Source organism: Xiphophorus couchianus, chromosome 4, assembly GCF_001444195.1.
Source record: "Xiphophorus couchianus chromosome 4, X_couchianus-1.0, whole genome shotgun sequence".
NCBI classification, from domain to species: Eukaryota; Metazoa; Chordata; class Actinopteri; order Cyprinodontiformes; family Poeciliidae; genus Xiphophorus; species Xiphophorus couchianus.
The window spans coordinates 27860137-27884934 of NC_040231.1; the positions used below are offsets into that span (position 1 = coordinate 27860137).

Genomic DNA, 24798 nt, shown 5'->3' on the forward strand with positions numbered 1-24798 from the left:
GAAGCCGGGATGTTTGTTGACAGGCAGACGGGACGGCCAGTCATGTGTTGCGGGAACCGTAGGGAACGTCCGTGAACCACTGCTTGTGTCTGCAGACACAATGGGACGCTTCTGCTCCAGAGCTCAGCGCTCCATCGCTTAGAGTCTGGACTTTTTTTTTTTTTTTCTTACCCTCCACACGTGTGACCGGGAGCAGAAGGAAAACTAACCGGATGCAAAGGATGAGTTAGAAGTTGGCTCTGCTCACAAGATGAACCGGGAGCTGGAGTATATGTTCGTTCAAGTAAGTTTTGGCTTGTTTTTTTTTGTTGTTGTTATTTTTTAATGTGTCGAGTTATGAAAATTCTCAGACTTCAGTCAGAAAAACATTCATGTTTCGTTTTGGATGCGGTTTGGTTTCACACGTAGCTATTTGTCGAGTGTTTTGGGCACGGTTCTGTTCTGGTGGTGAATTTGGTACCACCTCTGTAACGGAGTGCATGGAGTCACTTTAATTACTCCAGTCAGGAGGACCAGTTTCCAGGTTTCAGCTTCGGAAAACTGAATCAATTGGTGAAATTGGTGAAATGAAATCACTTTTTTGCGTTTCGTTTGTGCATCCTTAGGTTTAGCGGCAGGTAAACTGTACAAAAACTCAGACTTTATGCTTCCATCTCTTTCCCCTGGCCTTTTGTAGTCCATCAAAACGGACAGCGCGGCTCTGAGTGTCGAGCCAGGCCAACCTAATGTGATTAGTGGCCGGGCAGCATCACAGTTTCTCAGTGAAAGAGACCTGGCAGGTTCTGGATCTCGGCGTCCTCCTTAGGAAACTCGGGTCTCAAGACCCGTTCGTTTCATAACCGTCCACGCAATGCGAAGCCTCTGAACCCTGGTGTCATGCAGTGTCAGCCCAGCTGAGCAGAAAAACAGCAGATCCTCACATGAGGGGCATCATGTGACGAGGCCTTTGCCGTCTGGGATTCTGTTGACGGCTTTGCAGAGAGAATCCGGGCCGAACCACGGTTCATGCAGCTCCGCTTCTGTCTGGACGGCTCTCTCCGGCCCTCCTCTTTGTAACCCGTCTTAAGGTTTTAATCTTCTTCCACTTGATCCACTTTTGTCCAAATTCCTCTCATTCCGATCTGCAGAGTTGTCAGAACAACATCGCTTCAGGCTCTGAGCAGTTTTGAGCTTTAGTTTGATGAAGCATGGCCAAACTTATTGTTCTCGTGAGATTTCAGTGGTGGTTTGGATGAAGGAGCCTGTTATAGTCAACTGGTAATCAATCGATCAATCAAATTTATTTATATAGCACATTTCAGCAGCATGGAAGTTTAAAGTGCTTTACGTCGTGAAAAGAAAAACATCAAACACATCCTATAGTCGATAGTTGTGCAAACCAAGAGCAGACTTTACATTTTGTCAAGTGCAATCGTTAAAATTATCAATACATTATCAAATATGTTGGTGAATGTTCCACTTATTATGGTTCAAAAGCAACTCTAAACAGGCTTTTAGTCTTGATTTAATGGAAATCAATGTTTCAGCTGTTTCGCAGTTTTCTGCAAGTTTGTTCCAGATTTGAGTTGCATAGAAGTTGAATGCTTGCCTGTCAGTTTTATTTATTTATTTACATTTTTTTAAAGAGACCATCATGGCCCTTAAGTTTGACATTTCCTACACAAATGGAGGGATATTCTCATGAAATATTTTCCCTAGAAATGTTGCAAATTTTACAACGCATAAACAGAATTTAAACTGAAAACAATTTCCATGTTCAGAGTTTGTGGTCTTCATATTTTAGTGTCAGGGTTGGGGGGGGGGAGATACAAATATCAGTTTTCATTGATTTTTAGAAACTTAAGGGAAAATCTTTCTCAACCAAGCTGAAAACATAATACCCCCTGTTGTGAAATCATAAATAAACTGCAATTATTCACATCATCTACGGAAAGCTGAGCTCTGTTTTACTCTGGACCGACCAAGGCCAGACTTGTACCCGAGACACCACTTGAATAGAACCTGTCTGACAACATGAAGTAGGGTAAGAGATCTCAAGAAGTGACACTCTGTGCCCCTATCTGACCAAATCCACCTACAGATGAGAAACCATGCCATTTATCACCGTGGGAAGAGTTACGAAGCAAATCTTTTGGACCTAGGTCATTCCAACATGGAGAGAAAATCTGCCAGTAAAGGACAATGGCCGACTTCCCCCTAAGTGGCTAGGTGGCGCTCTACTGGTGATGCCAGATGAAACTCTGGAAGCTCTACAACACTGTTCCTCCCCTACATGTTGCTGCTTACAGTCAGGTGGCTAAATTACAAACTGTCAGAGGAAGAAAGAGGTAATATTATATCAGATAAGCACTTAAAGACGTTATATGTAGCATTATTATAGCTTTAACAAGCAGTATCTTGGATTATTTTAGAAGAATGATGATGATGGTACTGATGCCGTGGAAGTGACGTGTTTGGCTCGAAGTTATTACACCATGAGGTGACGGCGCTGCCAGAGGAGCTTCAGATCAAGAGTCAAAGCTCCAGGCTAAGTCTTTCTAATCTACTCTTGACTCTGAGCAGATCTGCTAACGCTCCTCTGGGAAGCTCCGCCCCTTTTGGTCCCAGCAGTACACTGCCAGTACATGAAGCCACACACACACACACACAGAAACACACACGCACGCCCACGCATGTTTGGGTTCAGCATAGCTAATGGTGCTAACGTATACACCTGGGATCTGAATTTACAGACTGTTTTATAATCCTAGACTGACATTGTGAAAGTATAATATAAACTGAAAAGTGAATTTCAAAAATGAATGATTTTACAGAGACATTTATAAAACTTAAGAAACACTGGGGATGGTATGTTTGTGTAGATTAGGATACAGATAATTTGGCATTAAGCTCTTCATTAGCACATCTGCCTGTTTGCCTTTTGTCTTTAATTGTAATTCTTCAGACATTTCAGTTCAAACTACTCAAAAATAAAGCTCATGTTGCTGTGAAGGAAGGACTGATCGTTTGTTTCTGCGGTTAAACTGTGCTGTAGTTGCCCGTTATGCGATTAGCTGGTGTTAAACCCTAAATTAGCTTAATTACTCTCTAGTCCTTTATCTCAGTTAAACCAGGATTAGCCATGTATCTCCGAGGGCTACCTTTAAATGCTTCATACTGACCTTTTGACCTCTACTCTACGCTGACGGCACAGACCAACTCTTTCTAAGTAACTTTAATTTGTCCAATATGGTCATTTGTGTATAAATATATTTAAAAAAAATAATGCAGTCCTATAAATAAAAAGCTGATTACAAAACAGCATTAGGAGAATGGCAGACAGAAACTACAAGACAGTTGCTGCTACAAACTTATGAGAGGTTGTAGTGTTTTTGAGATGCAGGAATCAGGATTTTCTTGGCCAAAACAGATTTCTGTTTCACTTTGTGTGCTGATCCTTCGATTTACATTTTTATTCAAGTCATAATATTCTTTTTGTTTCTTTTCCAAGGACTGTAACAGAAAAAAAAGAGAAAAATGTGCTGCAGGTTCTTTGATAAAGCTTGTAGTCTTGAATCAAACACAAAACGAAGGCATGGAAGCTAAATAAGGTTCACCGTCACCTAAAGAAAGGACAGAGAAATGTCCTTTCATTAGAATAAAAAAGCACTGTTGCTGGTGGAAGAGTTTATTGACAGTTGGAGCTCTTGGTTTGGACTTTGTGACTTTTGGAGAATCAGTCAATTCTAGTTTCTGGGTTATAGCTTCCTGTTGGAGTATACCCCAAATATTTTATATCAGCAACGTTGAATTAAGTTGTGAAACTGTAGTTCACCATCTGAAATATTCGAATGATCAAACCTGAACTCTCAATAGGAATTTTAAAAAAACCGTTTGAGAAATCTTTAGGTTTAGAGAGCCAACCACGATTAGTTAAATTCAGCACATACTTGAGAAGGCCTCTGAAAACACTGAAATATCAAATCTACCTTACTGTACATTAATACGCATAGGAAACCCAGCTTAGCGCTACCATAGAGGCCAACATCCACCGTCTTCCTGTTTTCCACTCTTTGGAGTTTAGCCAATCGGTGGCAAGGAAAACAAATAATGCTTCTGGACTCGCTGCTTTGCAAACGACAGCCAATAGCTAGTCGAGTAGCGTATTTTGAATATTTTAGGTATGCTCTATAAAAAAATCTGTGACTAGGCGAGTTTTCCATAAGTACTGAACTATGACTCCACCGTATTTCTGTCGCAGAAGCTACATTTGTTTTCATCTTTAAATACGTTTTAGTCCTTAGAGAAGAAAAATGAATCAAGGGTCAAAGGTGGAACGCGCAGATTAAACCTCAAAAACCCCTGGAAAACAGTATCGGCCAAGAAGAGGCCGATCAGTGCAAAGTTGACGGAGTTGTAAACAAACGTGTTGGAGTTATGTTTCCGGGCAGAAAATGTGTTTGAACCATTTCCTGATTACTCCACCAACAGTTTCTTTGCCACCAGTATGAAACGTCTGTGAGAACAAGTCCAAACAGCGTGCTGCGTTATGTCTCCTTAAACGTTCAAAACTTTGTTAAATCCGGTGGCAAAGACAGCAGAGGATCGCAGCTGGTTATGAATATCATATCCAATAGCGCCGGCTCCATTCGTTTCCCATCAGAACATCTGTGACGCAAACGCCGATGGAAGTTTGTGTCGCACCGATTTCATGCCTCTTGTCCTTATTGTCATGCTGAAATTGTGCAGATCCCCCTCCTCATCCCTCCTCATAAGTGCCGCATGCAGCATAGGTGGAGAGAGGCTTTTTCGGTCACGTGATTTCTGATGTCACACATGCTCTGACGTCTTTGCTTCTTTATCGTCTGCCGCCAGCGACACGCCAGCCTGAGCTTCGTTCACTCTCATCCCGCCGTCTATCAGAGTTTCTGTTCCCTCATTCGTCTCGTTTTTGTTTTCGTTCGCTCTGTTTTTCCCACCTCACGTTTCCCTAAATGCACCGCAGTGGTGCCGCTCAGGCTGACGCCCCTGAAACATAAAAACTTTTAGTTTTCGTGCTTGTGTGTGTTTGGGTGTGCAGACTCAACCTTCAGCTCTCCTTCCCTTTGAACCCAAGGGATTTAGTTGGTGTATAACTATGATTCGCTGCCCCTGCAGTTAAACCGTGGCGCTTTTTCTTTCTTTTGTCTCCCACTCAGCGCCTGTCTGCGGATCACACAAAAAGCAACGAAGTGAGCAACTTTTTGACATATTTCGGCGCTAACCGAAGCGACGTGTGAAGTGAGAGTCTCTGGGTGTTTTTCTGTCAGAAGGTGATTATCGGGTTCAGGAAGTGTGTTCATGTAGCGCAGAGATGCCTCTGCGAGGTGCGATGCTGCTCAAAACTCCCTGCTCCTATTTTTAGCCTCCATCCTCCTCCTCTCCGTTTCTTTTGCCGTTGCTAGGAGGCTGGTTGCTGGGACAGTGTCCTGCAGGGACCAAAGAAAAGGTGAATGAATTAAAATGGTGGAAAAAGCAGCATCTACTGTATATCAGCAGCGCTAAAGTCGCACATCCAGTTTTCCATTTTAGTGTCTCATTAATTTGTTAAAACTGATATTTTCTATCTATAGTACATCTAAAACAAACTTTGTCTAGATTTCAAAAACTTCTTAAAATATCTGTTTTTTTTCTGCCAGTATGTTTGTAATTGTTGCACAATCCGTAATAACTTCAAATAGAAGTCCACTGCTAAGACCTAAATCTCTGAGTCAATCCAAGATTTCAAATACATTAGCGATGCACAAATCAACAAGTCCAAGATCAGATTATTCTAATTCAATGCATTAAATAAAAAAAACATTAAAAAAATAATAAAAAAACATAAATGCATAAAAAACCCCTCAAAGTTTCAATATATAAACAGGTTTTAAGTTGAATAACTTTTCTTTATATATAGAATGAGTTGTGACATAGACTTTGCAACAAAAAAAGGACATAATCTTATATTTCTATATTTTTGTAATTCTTTTATCAGCTGCACATGTTTCTTTTATATTTTACTGTATGTTTTCTTTAGGACTGTGTTACAGTCCTTATAGTAAAAAAACATGGCTCAGGAGTTGTGGAAAACTGGAAATTTGATTTTCCAGTTTTATTCTTAATACTGTAAAGAAGTAGATATATACATTGTGAGAATTTGTGTGGCAGCTGAAGGAGCAACAGCTTGTCCTGCTCCCTCCCGTTTTTACTGATAACTTTGCCTGAGCTATTTTTAAAGTGACAGTTTTTATAGTTATATTCACATTTTCAACATCATAACTGGATTACTACAAACCTAAGGACTGGGGGATTTTCTTACTTTTATTTTTACCTTACTTTTCTTCATCTCCAAGTTGAATCAGGACAAAATGCCTCCGGCCGACCCCAAGGACATTAGCAGTATTATACAACGACTTCAGTCTATAGAAATGAAGATCAAACAGCTGGAAGTGAACTTTGAAATCAACGCTAACTGTGGAAATCAGACAACTCTTCCTCAAATCAACGGAGAGGTTGTACGCCTCGCATCAAGCAGCTCACCCTGGAACGCTCTGGGTGCCAAGCCGAAGCAAACGTCTCACACCGCAGATCCGATGAGGCGACTGACAGGGAGAACCCCTCACCTTGACGAATCAGCGTGGCCGGCTCTGAGCCGAAACCCACCTTCAACCTCAACACCTGCTCCACCAAAGAAAAACAAACAAGCAGCTGCAACCAAAACGGTTCCACCGACCCCGCTCCCAAGGACAGAGCGACCAGCCCGGGCCTCAAAACATTCTGACTCTGTGGGAATCCCACTGAAAAACAGATTTTCTGTACTCCAGCCTGAGCCTCTGAGTGAAACCTCGCTTTCAAACACCAACAATGAGGCAAGACCATCACATCCACCCCCTAAAGACAAAGCGGCTACCAGGAAAACGAAAGGTATGCCAAAAGTGCTTATTGTTGGAGATGAGGCAGTAAATGGAATCAGTCACGTTTGCAATCCCAAGAAAACGAGAGTGATTTCTTTTCCTGGTGACACTGTATCTGATTTAACTCGTAAAGTTCTTTCGCTGACCGCTGATCAGCCAGATATTGAGTCCTTAGTTGTGCATGTTGGAGCCAACGATGTGGCAAAGCAGAAATCTGAGATTCTGAAAAAGGACTTTAATATTCTACTGAACACTATGGGAAAGTTAAAAATGAAGTTATTTCTCAGTGGTCCAATTCCATCACCTCAATGGGGAGACGAAAAACACTCCAGGCTGGACATGATAAACAAATGGCTGATTAAAAGCTGCTCTGCCAGCTCAGTGACCTTCATCGATAATCTCTGGATCTATTGGCAGCGCTTTCACCTTTTTGAAAGAAGCGGACGCAATCTTAATAAACATGGGATAAAGCTGCTCACTGCAAATCTTTTTCACTTTATCAACAAGGACAGCAAGTGATCATCGCTTCAGAAGAACAGGCTCAAGGATTTCTGACTAGGAAGAAACCGTCGGCTTATCAGGAACAAACAGTTTCAAAAGCAGCTGATACATCGACTGGAGGCGGAGCGACTGGTTCCCTTCCTCCTTCTCCCCTCCCTCTCTGCTCACCCACTTATTCACAGGATTCACAAGATACACATGGAGAAATGTCTTCTGGACCGGAGTTTCTTAAATTTACAGATGGAATGAATCAACAGGTTGTACTTGGGACGTCTCTACTTAGCGCTCACGTAGCAGACCTCACTTCATTTAAGCCACCTGACTCTAACGTCCCAGAGGATCCATCACTCTGCGTTTCTGAGGTCTGAGGCCGGGGTCCAGACTTTATCTTTACACCCTTCTTGCTCCAGAATGTGTCTGGCCCCTCGGCACTGCAGAACAGGACATTACCTGTCCGGATCACTACAAGAAAATTTAGAAGAAACAGAAACATAAAATACAGCTGTTTTAATTCAAACATCAGACTGTTCCCCTGCCTAAAAGAACCCCAGACTGAAGAACTCTTGGCCTCCAAGTCACTTAAACTAGCTCTTTTAAATACCAGATCTCTCTGTGCTAAAGCTCTATTAATTAATGATTTCATCACTGAGCATAATATTGATGTTATGTTTCTGACAGAAACATGGTTGAATGATAATAATGAATCGATCGTACTAATTGAATCTGCGCCTCCTAACTACAATTTCTTCAGTGAGAATAAAAAACACAAAAAAGGAGGAGGCGTGGCTTCAATATTTAAGAATACCATAAATTGTAGTAAAATCTCTTTGGGTCACTTCACCTCTTTTGAGTATCTTGGAATTGAGGTTAAAGGCCGCAAACGAACTTTGACTGTAACTCTATACAAAACTCCAACTTTTGTGGAAAATTTCTATACTGACTTGAATGAGCTTCTATCTCTCATATGTATTGATTATGATTGTTTAATAATTGTTGGTGATTTCAACATTCATGTTGACAACCCCCAAGACAGAGGGGCAAAAAAGCTTGCTAATATTTTAGAGACTTTTGGTCTAACACAACATGTCAAACAAGCAACACACACTCAAGGACACACACTGGACCTGGTTATCAGTAAGGGTGTGAATATTTCCAATGTCTCTGTAACTGATGTCGCCCTGTCGGATCACTTCGCTGTTATTTTTGAAAGTTCTTTATCTTTTAACCCACTTGGACAAACAGCAACCATCACAAAACGTTCTCTCACTGAAAACACAGCAGAAACTTTTAATCAAATCTACTCTTCTTCCTCACCCTTAAGCTGTAATGATGTAGATAAGTTGGTAAATGATTTTCAGTCTAAAGTCTCAGATATTATTGATTCCATTGCCCCAGTTAAAATGAAGGTTGTGTCTGGTAAAAAGAAATCTCCATGGAGAAATGCACAAACAGTTAGATCTGCAAGACAACTCTGCCGCAGGGCAGAACGAAAATGGCGTAAAACTCAACTCCACGTTCATTGTGACATCTATAAGGAAAGACTACGTAACTATCATTTAACACTAAAACATGCAAGAGAGGCTTTCTTTGCAGATGTCATAAACAAAAACATTAATAATGCTCGAGCTTTATTTACCACAGTTGACAGAATCACGAACCCTCCTGTGACGTTACCGCCTGAATTCCAATGTACTGACGCCTGCAACCAGTTTTCCAGCTTCTTTTCAGAGAAAATTAAAAAAATCAGAGGATTAATCTGTACATCCACTATAAAGTCAGTACCAATGCTGTGCCCAAACAAAACAAATACAGGAAAAATGACCCAATTTCAACTACTTAATTTTAAAACCTTAGAGGAAATTATAAGTCAACTAAGCTCCAGTTCCTGCTGTCTGGATGTTTTACCCACAAATTTCTTTAAGAAAGTCCTGCCTGTTGTTGCTGCTGATCTGATCTCATCGCTCTCATCAGGCGTTTTCCCCCAGGCTCTGAAAACAGCAGTAATCAAACCACTTATAAAAAAGAACAATCTGGACAAATCACTAATGCAGAATTACAGGCCGACCTCCAACCTCCCATTCATCAGCAAAGTTATTGAAAAAGCTGTGTGTAAACAATTAACTGGCTTCCTAACTATAACCAACCTCTTTGACTCCTTCCAGTCTGGTTTTCGTGCTCACCACAGCACAGAGACTGGCCTAGTCAAAGTGTTCAATGACATCCATATAAATACGGACTGTGGCAGAACCACAGTGCTGGTTCTGTTGGACCTCAGTGCAGCTTTTGACACTGTTGACCATGACATATTACTGAATCGACTGGAGAGTTGGGTTGGACTCTCCGGTCCAGTGCTTAACTGGTTTAAATCCTACATAAAGAACAGGGATTTCTTTGTTTCAATTGAAAACTTTTCATCAAAGAGGTCAAAGGTCACATGTGGGGTACCCCAAGGTTCAATCCTAGGACCCCTTTTATTCAATATTTATATGCTCCCACTAGCTCAGGTTATAACAGGAAATAATATTAGCTACCATAACTATGCAGATGACACACAGCTCTACATTACAATGTCACCAGGTGACTCAGAGCCCATCCAATCACTGAACAGATGCTTAGAACAGATAAATGTGTGGATGTGCCAAAACTTTCTCCAGTTGAACAGAAACAAAACTGAAGTTATTATTTTTGGACCTAAAGAGGAACGATCTAGAGTCAATGCACAGCTTCAGTTATTACAACTGAAAACCAGCGATCAGGCCCGAAACCTGGGAGTAGTGATGGACTCTGACCTGAACCTCCAGAGCCACATAAAGACAGTTACAAAGTCGGCCTTCTATCACCTGAAGAACATTTCCAGGATTAAAGGACTAATGTCTCAGCCAGATCTAGAGAAACTCATCCACGCGTTCATCTTCAGTCGTATTGATTATTGCAACAGCGTCTTCACAGGTCTGTCCAACAAATCAATCAAACAGCTGCAGCTGATCCAGAATGCTGCTGCTCGCGTTCTCACTAAAACCAGGAAGATAGAGCACATAACACCAGTTTTAAAGTCCCTCCACTGGCTCCCTGTAGCTCAAAGAATAGACTTTAAAATACTGTTGTTAGTTTATAAATCACTGAACGGCTTAGTACCACAATACATTAAAGATCTGCTGTTGTTGTATCAACCTTCCAGACCTCTCAGGTCTTCTGGTTCTGGTCTGCTCTGCATCCCCAGAACCAGAACCAAACGAGGAGAAGCAGCTTTCAGCATCTAGGCACCACAAATTTGGAACAAACTTCCAGAAAACTGTAAAACAGCTGAAACACTGACTTCTTTTAAATCTCAACTAAAAACCCACCTGTTTAGAATTGTATTTGAAATGTAATCAATTATGGAACTTGACTTAATGCTTTGTTTTAATTATTGATTCTATATTGCATTGTGTTTCTGTGTTTGTAATGATGTAAAGCACTTTGAAATGTCTTGCTGCTGAAATGTGCTATACAAATAAAATTTGATTGATTGATTGATTGTGTACTTCAGGGTCATATAAAATCTTATTTCCTTCCTTTTTTAATTTAAACTTTGATAAATTCAATGTTTTACCAAGTTTTATCTCAGTTTTTATCATCGTGGTAAGAAATATAATGTCATTCATGTCTTCCAATCTTTTGGGATTATTGTAAGTATTACACAGCACTATTAAATAATAATCTTATATACTATTTATATGTATTATTTGTGGACATTTTACCTGCAACAAACAGATGACAAAAAGTGTATTTGTGTGTTGAATATCTTTAAATAGAGAAGAGGAAAGTTATTCCTCTGGATTTTGATATGACTCATTGATAATTCAACTCGTAACAATTCAATTCCAAGAAGTACTTGGAAGTGGTTTCTGTGAAATGTCTTAAACATTGTGTATTTTTATAGCTGCGTTCTCAACCACGTGGCTGTCGATATGAAAGAGCTCAGGCCCCTGTGAACAGGTCATATGGGCTCCCAGGCAGAGACCAACACAGCGGCTCTTTCACTGTGAACACCATGGTAAAGGCTGCACAGAGGACCTGCTTGAAAAACACAGTTTTGTTCGATTACATTTACCAGACTTGAAAATATTTTATATTTAACAATGGATTCCTTTGTGTTTGCACAGTTCTGTGTTTCTGTCCGCATTTTTACATTGTGGAAATCTTGGATACCCACACAGATGCTGGCAGGATTTCCTAACGACACTAGGAGCAACAGATTGGTTGCTCTCATTTAAAGCTAGCTTGTCATGTTACTTGCCGTTCTTGGCCCATTTCTACTTCAGGGTGTCCGTGCATCCTTAAAAGGTTTTCAATTTATCTATCTCAGACAAGGGCTTAAAATTTCCTAAACTCAGAGGAAAATGTATGTTGGCCTTAAATACGTTCAAATCACAGCTCATAAATTCTGCTGTGGCAGGACTTTCAAGTGTAGATTCTTTTTCTCAGGCAACTTTTCTGTCAGGCAAACGTTTGAGTCGCACCAAACATCTTCATTGCTTTCAGTGACTTGACGCGGTTAAGGCTACAAGTAACCAGCTGCTAATTTACCATTGCTAGCTAGCTAGCTTTTTTGCCTCTATCAGGTGTAAGAGCAGATTTATCGGCAGTTGGCTGGATGACATTTGTTTTGACCAAAGTCTGACTTCTGCTGTCAACCCATATGAGGCTGGATGCAAAAAAACGTTTAAGCTTGACGGGGCTGAACCCTGGAGAGAGCCGCTGTCCTTACAACTAGCTTGTAATGCAGATAGTTCCCCAACCATCCCTTATATCTGCAGTGTTTTCGGTCTTAAATGTCATTCAAGGTGGCATTAAAAAAATTTTCAAATGTTAAATTAATGTAGTACCACATTCCTTTAAAAAAAAATTTTAACTGGTGATAGTATTTGCAGTATCCTAAGATACAGCGATCAAACTTTTTCTGGCCGATACCAATTTATGGATATTTGCTTCAGGTTTGATAGAGGTAAACACGATTGTGGGGAGATTTTTCTTGTGATGGGAAACGGCATATATATAAAAAAAAACATTTTCATGACACAGGAAAATTGGCTGTTTTTGATTTTCTTCTGATTGGTGCCTCTTTCACCTAAAGGCAGCTGTTTCTACAGGTTGGTTGTAAAAATTCAAGGCTGTTCCCTTTTTCAAATTGCAAGCACACCAGTGGTGTTCCTGGGCGGATAAAACTGACCTTCCTCTTTATGAATTTAAATGTATTTGGCTGGTGAAGGGCCCCAATTCCACCCTCTGTTTCCTGCCAGTTTTCCTGCCCGTATCAGAAGCAAGCAGCCCGGGTCGTATGACGGCGGACCAACGAGGGTTTTGTGTGACCATGAAGTCATGATTCAGATGATCGGTCGTGGAGCAGCAGACGTAATAAACCCAGTTTGCGTTCTTCTACAATGAGGCCTCTTTCTTTGGCTTCTGTGAAATTGTCATCAGCAGTTTATGCAACGAGGGAAAAGGAAGCAGTGAAATCGTTATCAGACTCGCGGCAGAAATTCTCCAAGCGCTCATCATCATGTGCCTCAGCTGCCCCGTCTCTATCCATCAAGGGTAATTTAATATTTCGGTGGTGGGAACTGTTTTTATTTAGGAGCATGTTGGATAAACAGCAAAGTGGAGAGAAACATTTGAGACCAGACCTTGTTGTAAATATTACAGTCACTGAAATTTGACTTCCATTCATTTAACTGTAACTGTCTTTTTTTCCTCTTACCATCTATCTGCCTGTTGAAGCAAATATTGTACCTAACAAAGAGGCAGAGCTGGACCTCTCCCCTCGAATCGCCAAAATTGGCCCCATTTTGATTGCATTTATCAATGAATATGAATAAAGATTCACTCATTGGCTTATTTATGACCTATATTGACGTCTACTTCTCTTGTTCTTTAACAATTTCTTTTTAAGGATAAAAATACATTATACAAATAGAGGTCTGCCCAATGTTGAGTATGGTGGAGGACCTGTAATGCTGTGGGTGTGTTGCTCTTCCATGCATGGTAGCAAACTGAACTAAAATTGAGTCTTTCAGCAGAATAGTGATCAATAAGATGTGGTCAAATTGACACTGAATAATTGTAGGGTGTTATAGGACTATGTAGTGTCTTGTTGATAAAAAAAAAGTATTAAATGCCAGTGATTATGATGAGCAGATTGAACTTTAACCCTAAATATTCTAAAGGTTGGGTTTTTAAAACTAGTTCAGTGTGAGATTACACCACTGTAACCACATGAATTAAATTTATGACTATTATTGCCTCTCCTGGTAAAGATGCATTGATGGTGACTGGGACTGTAAATGGAATAGAAGATAAATATTCTTTAATGTCTCATAGTGGGAAATGCAGATGTAACGACAAGTTATGTAGGTTCACGTAAAAAAACCAAAAAGTATATATATATATATAAGACAGCAGTCTATTAACAATATATGACAAACAAAAAGACAAAAAAACAGATGTGCAATGCCAGTAAAAATTTTGTTTAAAATGAATAAAACTGTCCAAATGCCAGCAGGGATGTAAACTCTTATTGAACAGCTGATGGGAGGAAGGATCTCCTACAACGCTCCTATGTGCACTTAGGATGCAGCAGTCAGTCACTGAATGAGCTCTCCAGTTCAGCAACAATTTTATGCATGTTAACTATGACAACCTTGGTCCTGATGCAACTTTTTCACTCCTGATACTGATATTGCAGCTTTGTGTATTGGTCGATACCGATATTGATCTGATGCGATGTGAAGATTAGTCATACACACTTTTATTACGTGTTTTGTAATGTGGAAAAAGCTCCATCAAGTCGTATCACTAAAACAAAGAACAATAGTCGACAACAAAAGGTATGAGGACGACCCATTGCTTACTGCTGGATAGAAATGCTGGAGTGAAAGGAAGCGTATGCTGGCGTTTTCCCACACGTCTTGACGTGATCAGCTGCTCGCATTGCGTCACGCCTCTGTAAGGTCGGAACCAGTTTTATAGTAACATCTGTCTGTGTGACATTTCCACAACTGCATTCTCGGCCCATCAGGAGCCGATCCATTGACGGTTCCCACCACTTTACGGGCCGCTATGAGCCGGGCGCTCATGACTCCGGACACACAGAGCCCTCTGTTTACTCTTAAGTCATGCTGTTGGCAGAAGAAAACTCTTCCCCCCTCATCTTTCACTTATTTCCTGTTTGGATGAAACATCAGGAAGTCTGTATTTAACTAATGTGTTTTTCATCATACTTAACTTTTTTTTTCTTTTTGCTTGTTTCTTCCAGTCTGCTCGGGTTTGGATCCCCGACGCGGAGGAGGTGTGGAAGTCTGCCGAGCTCACCAAGGACTACAAAAATGACGACGCCTCGCTTCAGCTCATGCTGGAGGATGGAACGGTGAGATCATCGACTGGAAGAGTGGTGGTCTCTCTATTTTTGTAACTCCTCCACCCCGTCTATTTCTGCTGCGTCTCATTAGTGCTTACTGGTCGAACCATTAGCACACAAATGGGACTTTCAAGCTAAGATGCCTCCAACGACCATTTTAAATGGATTAGCACATTTAATTCGTTCACATAAAATACAGACCGCTGTGAACTCTCTATCGTTCCCTCTAGCAGTCACAAATAAGCACTTCTTTTACTGCACACGCTAGCCAAACTATTTACCATATTGCTTCTTGTGATTTTAAATGTTAAATGTAACCACAAGCCCCACCAGCATGTGAAAGAGGTCTTGTGTTTGGCTCCGATTGCGTCGCCGTCCGTTTAATGTTTCCTGAACGTTGCCAGCAGCTTTCTGGGAAGAAAATAATCAGCTAAACGAGGATTAGATACATTTTCCCAGATAATCTAGTTCAGATGTGGAGCCCGTTTGTCTCAGATGTTGCTGCTTTTACCTCTGCCTTTAATAAAATGCACCTACAAAGTTTTTGCAACTCTTATCTTTGTGCCTAATATACAATATTCTGGAGAATTATTAGCAAAATGCAACATTTTGCAGAAGAATTTGTATCCTTTAAAGTTTTCTCACATTTTGTCACCTTGCAGCCACACTCATCCATACAATCTAGCAACTTCAACATCCATCACATGACAATTCTAAATAAAAAGCAAATGGACAATTTGTGCAAAAGTTACTGCTGTCAATCGATTAAAAAAATGTAATCAGATTAATCACACTCTTGCGCTGTGAAAAATCACGATTAATCACTATGTCTAAGTTTGTAAGCTTGAGATATAAATATTCACGCAGTCGTTGCTCTTGCAGGAATGGTGACATGGGAAAGCCCCTCCTCCTGCTGCAATCCAACCAATTAAAATTCAAACAATTATCAAATTTATTTTTTCAGCAGCAGAAAGCAGGTAATGTTGTCTCCCAGTGCTCAACTGGGAACTATGGGAAACTTACTCCACTACACATTCATTCAAGTAGCAGAAAACTTGTTCAGGGGACAGCTTACAGATAAGACATGTTTTATTTTCTAGATCTTCGGTGCCTCACCCTGTTCTGGTGCCGCCCTGGGCAACTGCCCATGTAGCACAAATCAAAAACCACCAGTGTCTGCCCATTTTCAAAACATAAAAATGGGCCAACTTAGTGACTTTGTCACTATACATTGACCTTTTAGACAAAAAAAATAATAAATCAGTATTGACCCAAATCGGAATCGGCAGGTCAGGGTTTTAAACATCAGTGATTGGCTAGAAAACGGTAATCGGTGCACCCCCGGTCACATGTGAGTGACTTAACCGTCTATCTGCTTATTTTTGCTTCATCAAAAATGTTCAGCGCAGTTCAAAAAGTAAAACTCATTAATTTATCTTTCACATAAAGGCACATGTATATTTCAAGAACCTCTGTGAATTTGATTACAGCTAATGAAAACTAAAAGTTCAGGATTTTTTTTTTTACTGCATAATATCAGTATAACGTTTTAATACGAACATATTTTGGTTTATAAAATCAGCAGCAAAACTTCTGACTCGTCAGATGTCCAGCAGACCGTCACTGACTGGCTGCACAAGGATGATAATCCGTTCAATTCAGAGCTCCATTTTCAAACATGTTAAGGAAAAATTTAATGAAAATTGTTCAAAATAAACAGAGATTAACTCAGCCTTGAGAGGATTGTCAAAGTTCGGAGGGGATTCACAAAACATGGCATAACATTTTAGGGGGATTTGGGTTGATGTTCTGTATATGTGGGCATTGATTGTATTGTTCGTCATTTATCACTACAAATTTCTTATGATACAGATTTTGGATGTCGTGGTCACAACAAAGTTAAATTAATGATAAAAATAAAGCTACTAGTCTGTCTGAAATGTAATTTTTTCTTGATATATAGCAGTTAATTAAAAAAATATTATTAAATGCAGAAGATGCCTTTTTCAAATAGGAATATTTTTCAAGAATAATATCTGTGGTGCTACCAGTGCTGTGCCATACAGTCACAACCATAAAGTTACCTAAAAGAAGAAGTGAAGTTTCTTTTTAAATCGTGATTTTCCTCACTATCACAACAGTGCTGCAAAATTTCACAATAAAATTCTAAATCCGTATCGCCCACCATCTACATCTAGATGTACCTGACCTGTACTTGGTGTAATGGCTCTGTATGTTCATTTTTAAACTGTTTTGTCGTCTCTGATCCTCAGACCATTGATCACAAGCTGGACCCCAAGACAAAGAACCTGCCTTACCTGCGGAACCCGGACATCCTGGTGGGCGAGAACGACCTCACTGCCCTCAGCTACCTCCACGAGCCCGCCGTGCTCCACAACCTTAAAGTCCGCTTCATTGACTCAAAGCTCATCTACACCTACTGCGGTAGGTCGTCCATTTCCTGTCGCCTAACCAATGAAAACGCTGTTGATCAAAGCAGGACCAGTCATCTTTAACAAGCGTTTAACGTTTCAAAGTGTGCGATTTCACAGTTAGCCGGCCGAACATTCGGATCTTCCGCGGCTTCAGTCTTTTGTTTATAGTCTCGATGAAACGTGTTTCATACTGTACGCTGTGCTTCTAAGCTGAGGAAACCGTTTATGAACGGCTGTCGCTCACTGCTGGAACGTGTTCACTGTGTCACCATGCTGGCTGTGTGTCGTTGGCGTAAAACCAGACAAGCATTTCTCTCTCTCCCGCAGGAATCGTTCTCGTGGCCATCAACCCGTACGAGACGTTGCCGATCTATGGAACGGACATAATCAACGCCTACAGCGGGCAGAACATGGGAGACATGGACCCACATATCTTTGCCGTGGCAGAGGAGGCTTACAAGCAGATGGCAAGGTGTGTGTGTGTGTGCGTGTGTTACCTGAGGAGCCTTGGTTGCAGTCTCCCTGTAGCTCAGCCCTCCCTCTTTCTCCAGGGTTTGTAGGTCAAAGCCGGACCCAAAATAACCACATGGTAGTCACGCTGTCTGCCACTCACTTCTTGTTCATGTGATCTCAAAGGAGACGCCCACACAAAAAGGAAGACACCAAACTCTGTTCTGCAGTCAAAACAGACGATTATTGTAGTAATTGTTGATTCTGACGATTAAGTGATTAATCTTTTTTGTTTTTAAAAAAAAGCACGTCCCACTGATTTTTTTATTTAACCACTTAAGCCTTTCCACAATATTAAAAATACATTAAAGAGGCAAATACACAAATAATTAATTTCCTTCTTGAAGTAAGAAAATAAACATTTTATTGCCTAAAAATGCAATAACATGGCACTCCTTTAGTAAATCTGAACCAGGTGAAGCTGAAATTGAAAAGTTTTGACTATGACCTATTTATACCGTGTTCCAAATTATTATGCAAATTGGATTTAAGTGTCATAAAGATTAAATTTTTTGCTGTGCTATTAAATTTCTAGATGGTATTGTGTGTCAGGGCTCTTTGAATCACTATAATTAATTTCAGAGAGCTGGTTGATTAGTTTGTCTGGTGAGCTCAATTAAAGGAAATCTACTTAAGAAGGATGTTCCACATTATTAAGCAGGCCACAGGTTTCAAGCAATATGGGAAAGAGAAAGGATCTCTGCTGATGAAAATCATCAGATATAGATCAGATATAGATATGACAGACAAAACATTAGATATTTAATGAAAACTGAAGCGTTATCATCGTACTGTGAAGAGATTTGTGGCTGATTCAGAACAAAGATGGGTTTGTACAGATAAAGGCAGAATGAGGAAGGTTTCTGTTAGACAAATTCATCGGCTTAAGAGAGCAGCTGTTAAAATGTCCTTACAAAGCAGCAAACAGTTATTTGAAGCTGCTGGTGCCTCTGGAACCTCAAGGTGGAGGATCCTCCAGAGGCTTGTGGTGCATGAACCTGCTATTCAGCCACCACTAACCAGAGCTCACAAGCAGAAACGGTCGCAGTGGGCCCAGCCGTACACAAAGATTAATTTTCAAACAGACTTGTTCACTGATGACTGCTGTGCAACCCTGGATGGTCCAGATGGACGCAGTAGTGGATTGGTGGTGGACGACCACCACATCCCAACATGGCTGTGACGTCAGCAAGGAGGTGGTGGAGTCATGCTTTGGGCCAAAATCATGGGGAGAGAATCATTGGTCGAACCCTTCAGAGTCCCTGAAGGTGTGAAAATAACCTCAGCAAAGTATACGGACTTTCTGACTGATCACTTTCTTTCATGGTTCAAAAACAAGAGATGCACCTTCAGTAGCAAAATCATCTTCATCATGACAATGCACCATCTCATGCTGCAAGGAATATCACTGTGTCATTGGCTGCTATGGGCATAAAAGGGAGAAACTCATGGTGTGGTCACCATCCTCCTCTGACCTCTGACCTCAACCCTATTGAGAACCTTTGGAGTTTCCTCAAGCAGAAGCTCTGAGGATGGAATGCAGTTCATATCAAACCAGCAGCTCTGGGAAGATATTCTGACATCCTGCAAAGAAATTCAAGCAGAAACTTTCCACAAACTCACAAGTTCAATGGATCAAGAATTATGCAGGTGATATCAAAGAAGGTCCTATGTTAACATGTAACTCGGTCTGTTAAGATGTTTTTGATTGAAATAGCTTTTGATTTTAGTACATGTGAACACTTAGTGCTGCACATTCAAAGAATGATCGTTTGCAGTTCTTTATAATCTATAAAATGTTTAGAAAATCTGCTGTGCATAATAATTTAGAACAGTGCATTTTGAGTTTCTTATTTTTGAAAAAAATCCTGTTCTCATGGGGAGCTTTGTTCAGTAAAATTTGATTTATACTGTAACAGTTCATGACTTGAAACTTATACTGAGCATCATTTGCATTTAAGAAAATCTGAGAAAATATCACTTGCATAATAATTTGGAACACAGTGTACTGTACAGTCAAATGTCTTTTTATCTGAAGTGCAAAATGTATTTATTTCTTGTACAGTTTTGGCTTAAATACTGTTTTTGTTGAGATTTGTGTGATTTACTTCTAAGTATTGATTATTCACATTTGACCATAAACACTCTAAAAGAGAAGATGATGGGATAAACTAAAACCAATAATAGATATCAACAAACATGATCCACTTTCAACATGACCTCAACTTTTATCATGTATTTGACTTTGAACTTCAGTTTTCATCTTATAATGTAACTTTATTGTTATTATTATTTATTTGCCAGAGATGAGAGAAACCAGTCTATTATCGTGAGTGGAGAGTCGGGAGCAGGAAAGACTGTCTCAGCCAAATATGCCATGCGGTACTTTGCTACAGTCAGTGGTTCTGCCAGCGAGGCCAACGTAGAAGAGAAGGTTTTGGCTTCCAACCCCATCATGGAGGTAAGAAAATTAGTTTTATCTCTAGAAAATTACTCGAGATGCACCGATCAATCGACCAGAGAGTGGAATAGACCAGTTTTTCTTTGCATCAAAATATAAAGAAAAAAAAGAAAGCAAGGACACAATGACTGACAGGTCCCCTGTCAGTCATCCTGAATGGATTAAATAGAAAGTTTGACATTTAGAGAGATTCCAGTCTTTTTGCGATAAATCAGAATCGGCCAATTTTTCCCTATTTGGCTTTAATTGGTCATCGGCTTGTCAAAAACCTAAAAATCTAAATAAATGTTTCCACTGCCCATTAAATGCATCACATTAAATAACTCCCATTGCTTTCAGTTTATAAACACATCATTCAGCAGCATGAACTGTGATCCCCTTGTTTTGACCTCGACTGAAATCTGTTTGACTCAAGTTTATTTGAATTGCACAAAGCAGTTCAACGTGTTGTATGTAATAAAAACAGAACACAATATACAAAAACATACATTACAGTGGCAAATTATGGAGAGGTAATCAAAAGTTGCACACTAAGGAGAGGTCTGGGGGGCGGGGTTCTCAGACCGTCAGTTCCCGAAACCATACAAAGGAAAACCTTGTAAAAGCACAGACCGTGCACAGGGTGAAAACCTCAGCGGTTAATACCGCAGGAGGGTTAGAAAACAAACACTTTAGAAAACAAACATGAAAAAATAATTGGTTAAAATCAGAGTCTGCAGAAAATCAGAAATCTGTGTTGGCCAGGAAAAGATCCTGATCTCTAGAATTTGCTTTGCGACTGTCATATTGAACTCCCTGACACAGTTTTTTAAAATTTTTAAATCTGAGTGTCTTTGCGTTCCTGTATTCATAAACGTTCTTTATTTCAATAAGGGATCCTGTCCTCTCTCCTTCATTTACATCCACTGACTCCTCCCTTCTTCCTCTCCTCCTCTCTCTATGATCTCCTCACCTCGGCTCCTCTCAGCTGTGCCAGCAGAGGTCTTCCTCTCCGGTCTTTCTATTTTTCTTTAGCGTTTTTCTCTTGTCTTAGTCTCGCCATCCCTCCGCCCTGTTGTTCCCTTTTTAGCCACCGTGCTCACATCAGTCGTTAGCCACTCAAGGATGGGCTCACCGAATGAATAAACGTCTTTCTCCTCGTGTCGCAGCGGTGATGTCACCTCCGCCTGTAAACCTGGGTTTAGAGCAGATGGTTGCATCGGCCTTGCTCGCCGATTTCACAGAACCTGCCTGTGTGAATGTTCGCTTGACGGGGAGAGAGGGAGTCGGGGTGTGTGTGCTGTTTGCTCATGCTTGGCTGATGCTGACAGAGATTGGAATACCTGCTCTGCTGAATGCTTCCTTGTCTGCAGTGAAAGACTGTGTGTTTGGCCTTAACTCAGCAGGAACCCGATGCGCTCGTGTTTAATCTAATTTTGTTTAGGCTAGCTGGTATTCAGCTTTGATGTGTGTGTGTGTGTGTGTGTGTGTGTTTATGCGGCTCCACCCGTCTGCCGACGATTCCTCCAGGGCTCATTGATCAATGATCCTCAAAGGATGGGCATCTGGCTGCTGACTGCTGTTGAGTCATTTGAATTCATCCAGTAGCTCAGAAGGCAGTGTTACCCTTCAAAAAGCCCGGTGTGTAGAAGAACTGGTTCCTTAAAGGAGAATATGTCTATGTTCTCATCTGTTAAACATGCATGTGCTATAGTTTAAACTTCTAAAATGACTGAAATCTTACTTCAAATAAATTTATCAATATTTCTGCAGAAATTTGCACGAGCAGACATCACAATTTGAAAATAATAGCTTGTGAGGCCAAACCCTAAATGCACGAGGAGGGTGGTGCGTATCCCTTCATGACCGCTTCAACGCGTCAACCGTAAACCTAGCTTAATCTGTCTTTACTGACACTGTTACTGGTGCATAAGAAACACTATTTAAAATAAACAAATGTCTGATTGGGGAGGACAAATTCAGCCTGGTGGCCCGCCAGGTTTATAATACACTGTAGGAAAACCCTGGTTTGACTTCACAAAGTGCCATGGTGGAAAGATGTTAGCATTTAGCCTAGAGAAGCCATTGCTACCCATCACTTTGGAAAGGGTTATAACGGCATTTCCAAACAATACGGAAGTGGACTCTCCAGCTAATTCGCTCCAAAGGACTTTGGCATGTGCAGAGAAACTGCAAAAAAAAAAAACAACAACAACAGCTACTTCTCAGACAGCTGCAATCCTTAGTTATCATGTTACATGTTAGAGTTCATGACTGGAGAGTTATAAAAAGATCAAATGAAGGTGATTTTTTAATCGGGCAGAATTGGCACTGCTAGGAAAGTTTGCAAATGGGAGAATAAGGAGGGAAATGAAAAGTTTTAGACCTGATCTGATGCACTCTTACACTATAACCTACAAGGGCAGTGCAGAATCCCCTTTAATCCGATTTTCAAACCCCAGAGTGCGGAGGAGGTGGAGTGTGCCATCAGCCCTCCTAATGTGGCAGTTTGTAACTTTTATTTGTTTCACCACAACTATGTCTACCAAAAATAAAACCTGTTCAACTCTCACTTAGATTTCTGCCTCATGAAATTGTGTTTCTTTGCTCTTTTTCCACGGTTGCCATTGGTGACCATGAATGAAGTGACATGGATTAGGTGGCTCATTTAAATACACCTCAACAATCATGAGGTGCTTTGCATTGACCATTTATGATCAATACTTAGAATAGGCTTCAAATATGCTGATTTTGTTCTATTTCTTTAGGTACCTTTCTGAGCAATTTTGCTGACAAATATGCTAACTTAAATTATCATAAAATATTTGTTAGCATAATGTGACTCCTTTTCCAGGCCATCGGAAACGCAAAGACCACCCGGAATGACAACAGCAGCCGCTTTGGCAAATACATCGAGATCGGCTTCGACAATCGATATCGCATCATCGGGGCCAACATGAGAACATATCTGCTGGAGAAATCCAGAGTGGTGTTCCAGGTGAGGGCACAAATGGACACGTGTGTGAAGCTGCACATGTGATTTATGATGCAACCTCACCACTTCCTCTGTCTCTTTAAAAACGCCTGCTCTTTCTGAAACTTCTCCAGTTATGACTCCAGTCATAACAGCATCGCACCTCTTTTCACCCTTTCACAACAGTTTTACCAGTGATGCACTGAGACGCAGCTGCTATAATGAGCTCAACAGAGTCACAGTCCCACCAGGTGTTTGCTAATTGTTGCTGGCTAGTCTGAAGGAGCTGCCAAACCTCTCTAATTTTTATTTGTAAAAAAGAAAAAAAAGGCCTTTATTTCATGGTAATGGACAACTTTGTCTATCTATCTCAAATACTTTAAGGTCTAGATGTAATGTGAAAACGTTGGAGTGAGCGATTTCTGCAAGCCACTGTTTAGTCTAGGAAATTAGAATGGATATTTCAGATGAAGAAATGAACCTGTCACACCTAGTGCCGACTATACTGTGTCGCCAAACAAACCAGCTGGCCTACCTGACGGAGCCGTTTCCTTTGCTCTATGATCACAGTGGAGATATTCCAAGATGGCAATCCTTGGCTTTATATAGGTCAGATGTTTAATAGAAGAGATTTTTTTACTCCTTCGATGAATGTCCAGAATTAAATGTGATATTACATTGTGAGTGTTTATCAATGTCAGTGATGCCCTGGCAAATGTAAGTTTTAATCTGACGTTTTTTTATTTGCCCAGGCAGTAGCTGTCGGGCTAGCTCAGGTGTGTTTTGTGCAGACCAGGTATTCGGGAGTTTCTTCCTTGTTTATAAAGTCTACTTTCCTTTTCTTTCTGAGTGTCTGGTTTGTCCAGTGCTATTGTCCAACTACCATTTAAAAACTCACTTCCATTTACTTTTATGTAACTTGGTTTTTATTGCATCAAGTCTTCCTGACTTACTCGTAGATCTAGGAAGGCAGCTTCTAAATTAAGAACAGATGTTTGTTTTGGTGTCATAGACGGCGCTGTTGAGGAATGAGGATGTTGCAAAGTGTAAGGCCTTTACTTTTTCTTCTCACATGTCTTCATGCCCAGCACCAGAAACTCATATATAGGTGTGTGTTTACATTCTGTGCTTGGGGGTTTCCCGTTCCGATGTGGGTCACAGGTGCCAAACTGCATATTTTGAGGTTTTGATTTTAATATGCAGCACTGATTTTCAGTTAATACTGATGTGCTCTGTTAGGAGTTTAATACAGGGAGGCCAGGTTTTGTTTCTATTTCCTGTAAGTGTGTTTGTGTGCCCTGGAGCAAAGTGCTAATTCCAGATCTTCCAGTTTTAAAAGTGTCAAGTCATGACACTTGTAATCCAAAGTACTCCTATAAAGATTTAATAAATATGGATATGTATGATTTAAATTGTTCCATTTTAGGTCCATCTAGTTGTAGTTCTTGTAGCTTGTGTGTTGTCAGGTTTATGTTATTTGTTCTTCCTGCTCTTCAGGCGGACGAGGAGAGGAATTACCATATCTTCTATCAACTCTGTGCATCAGCTAATCAGCCTGAGTTCAAGAATCTGAGGCTAAGTAAGTTACATGAGCCTCCTCACTTACCGTTCATTTACGCAAGGAAAAA

The 24798-nt window shown here is 40.5% G+C and overlaps 1 protein-coding gene across 9 annotated transcripts in view; it reads left to right on the forward strand.

Moving 5' to 3' along the window:
* myo5aa (myosin VAa) overlaps nucleotides 1–24798 on the forward strand; it is an 89013-nt gene that overhangs the window by 19097 nt on the left and 45118 nt on the right. For 3 of the 9 annotated variants that reach the window (XM_028015115.1, XM_028015114.1, XM_028015112.1), the window contains exons 1-7: nucleotides 67–283; nucleotides 14710–14820; nucleotides 17085–17256; nucleotides 17574–17718; nucleotides 20061–20217; nucleotides 23051–23194; nucleotides 24668–24749. In XM_028015115.1, coding sequence (XP_027870916.1) covers nucleotides 251–283; nucleotides 14710–14820; nucleotides 17085–17256; nucleotides 17574–17718; nucleotides 20061–20217; nucleotides 23051–23194; nucleotides 24668–24749 — 844 coding nt within the window. In that variant the 5' untranslated portion in view covers nucleotides 67–250. Of the gene's footprint in view, nucleotides 1–65; nucleotides 284–14709; nucleotides 14821–17084; nucleotides 17257–17573; nucleotides 17719–20060; nucleotides 20218–23050; nucleotides 23195–24667; nucleotides 24750–24798 lie in introns of those variants that run through there. The other 6 variants (XM_028015118.1, XM_028015119.1, XM_028015111.1 and 3 more) reach the window with 5 other exon arrangements.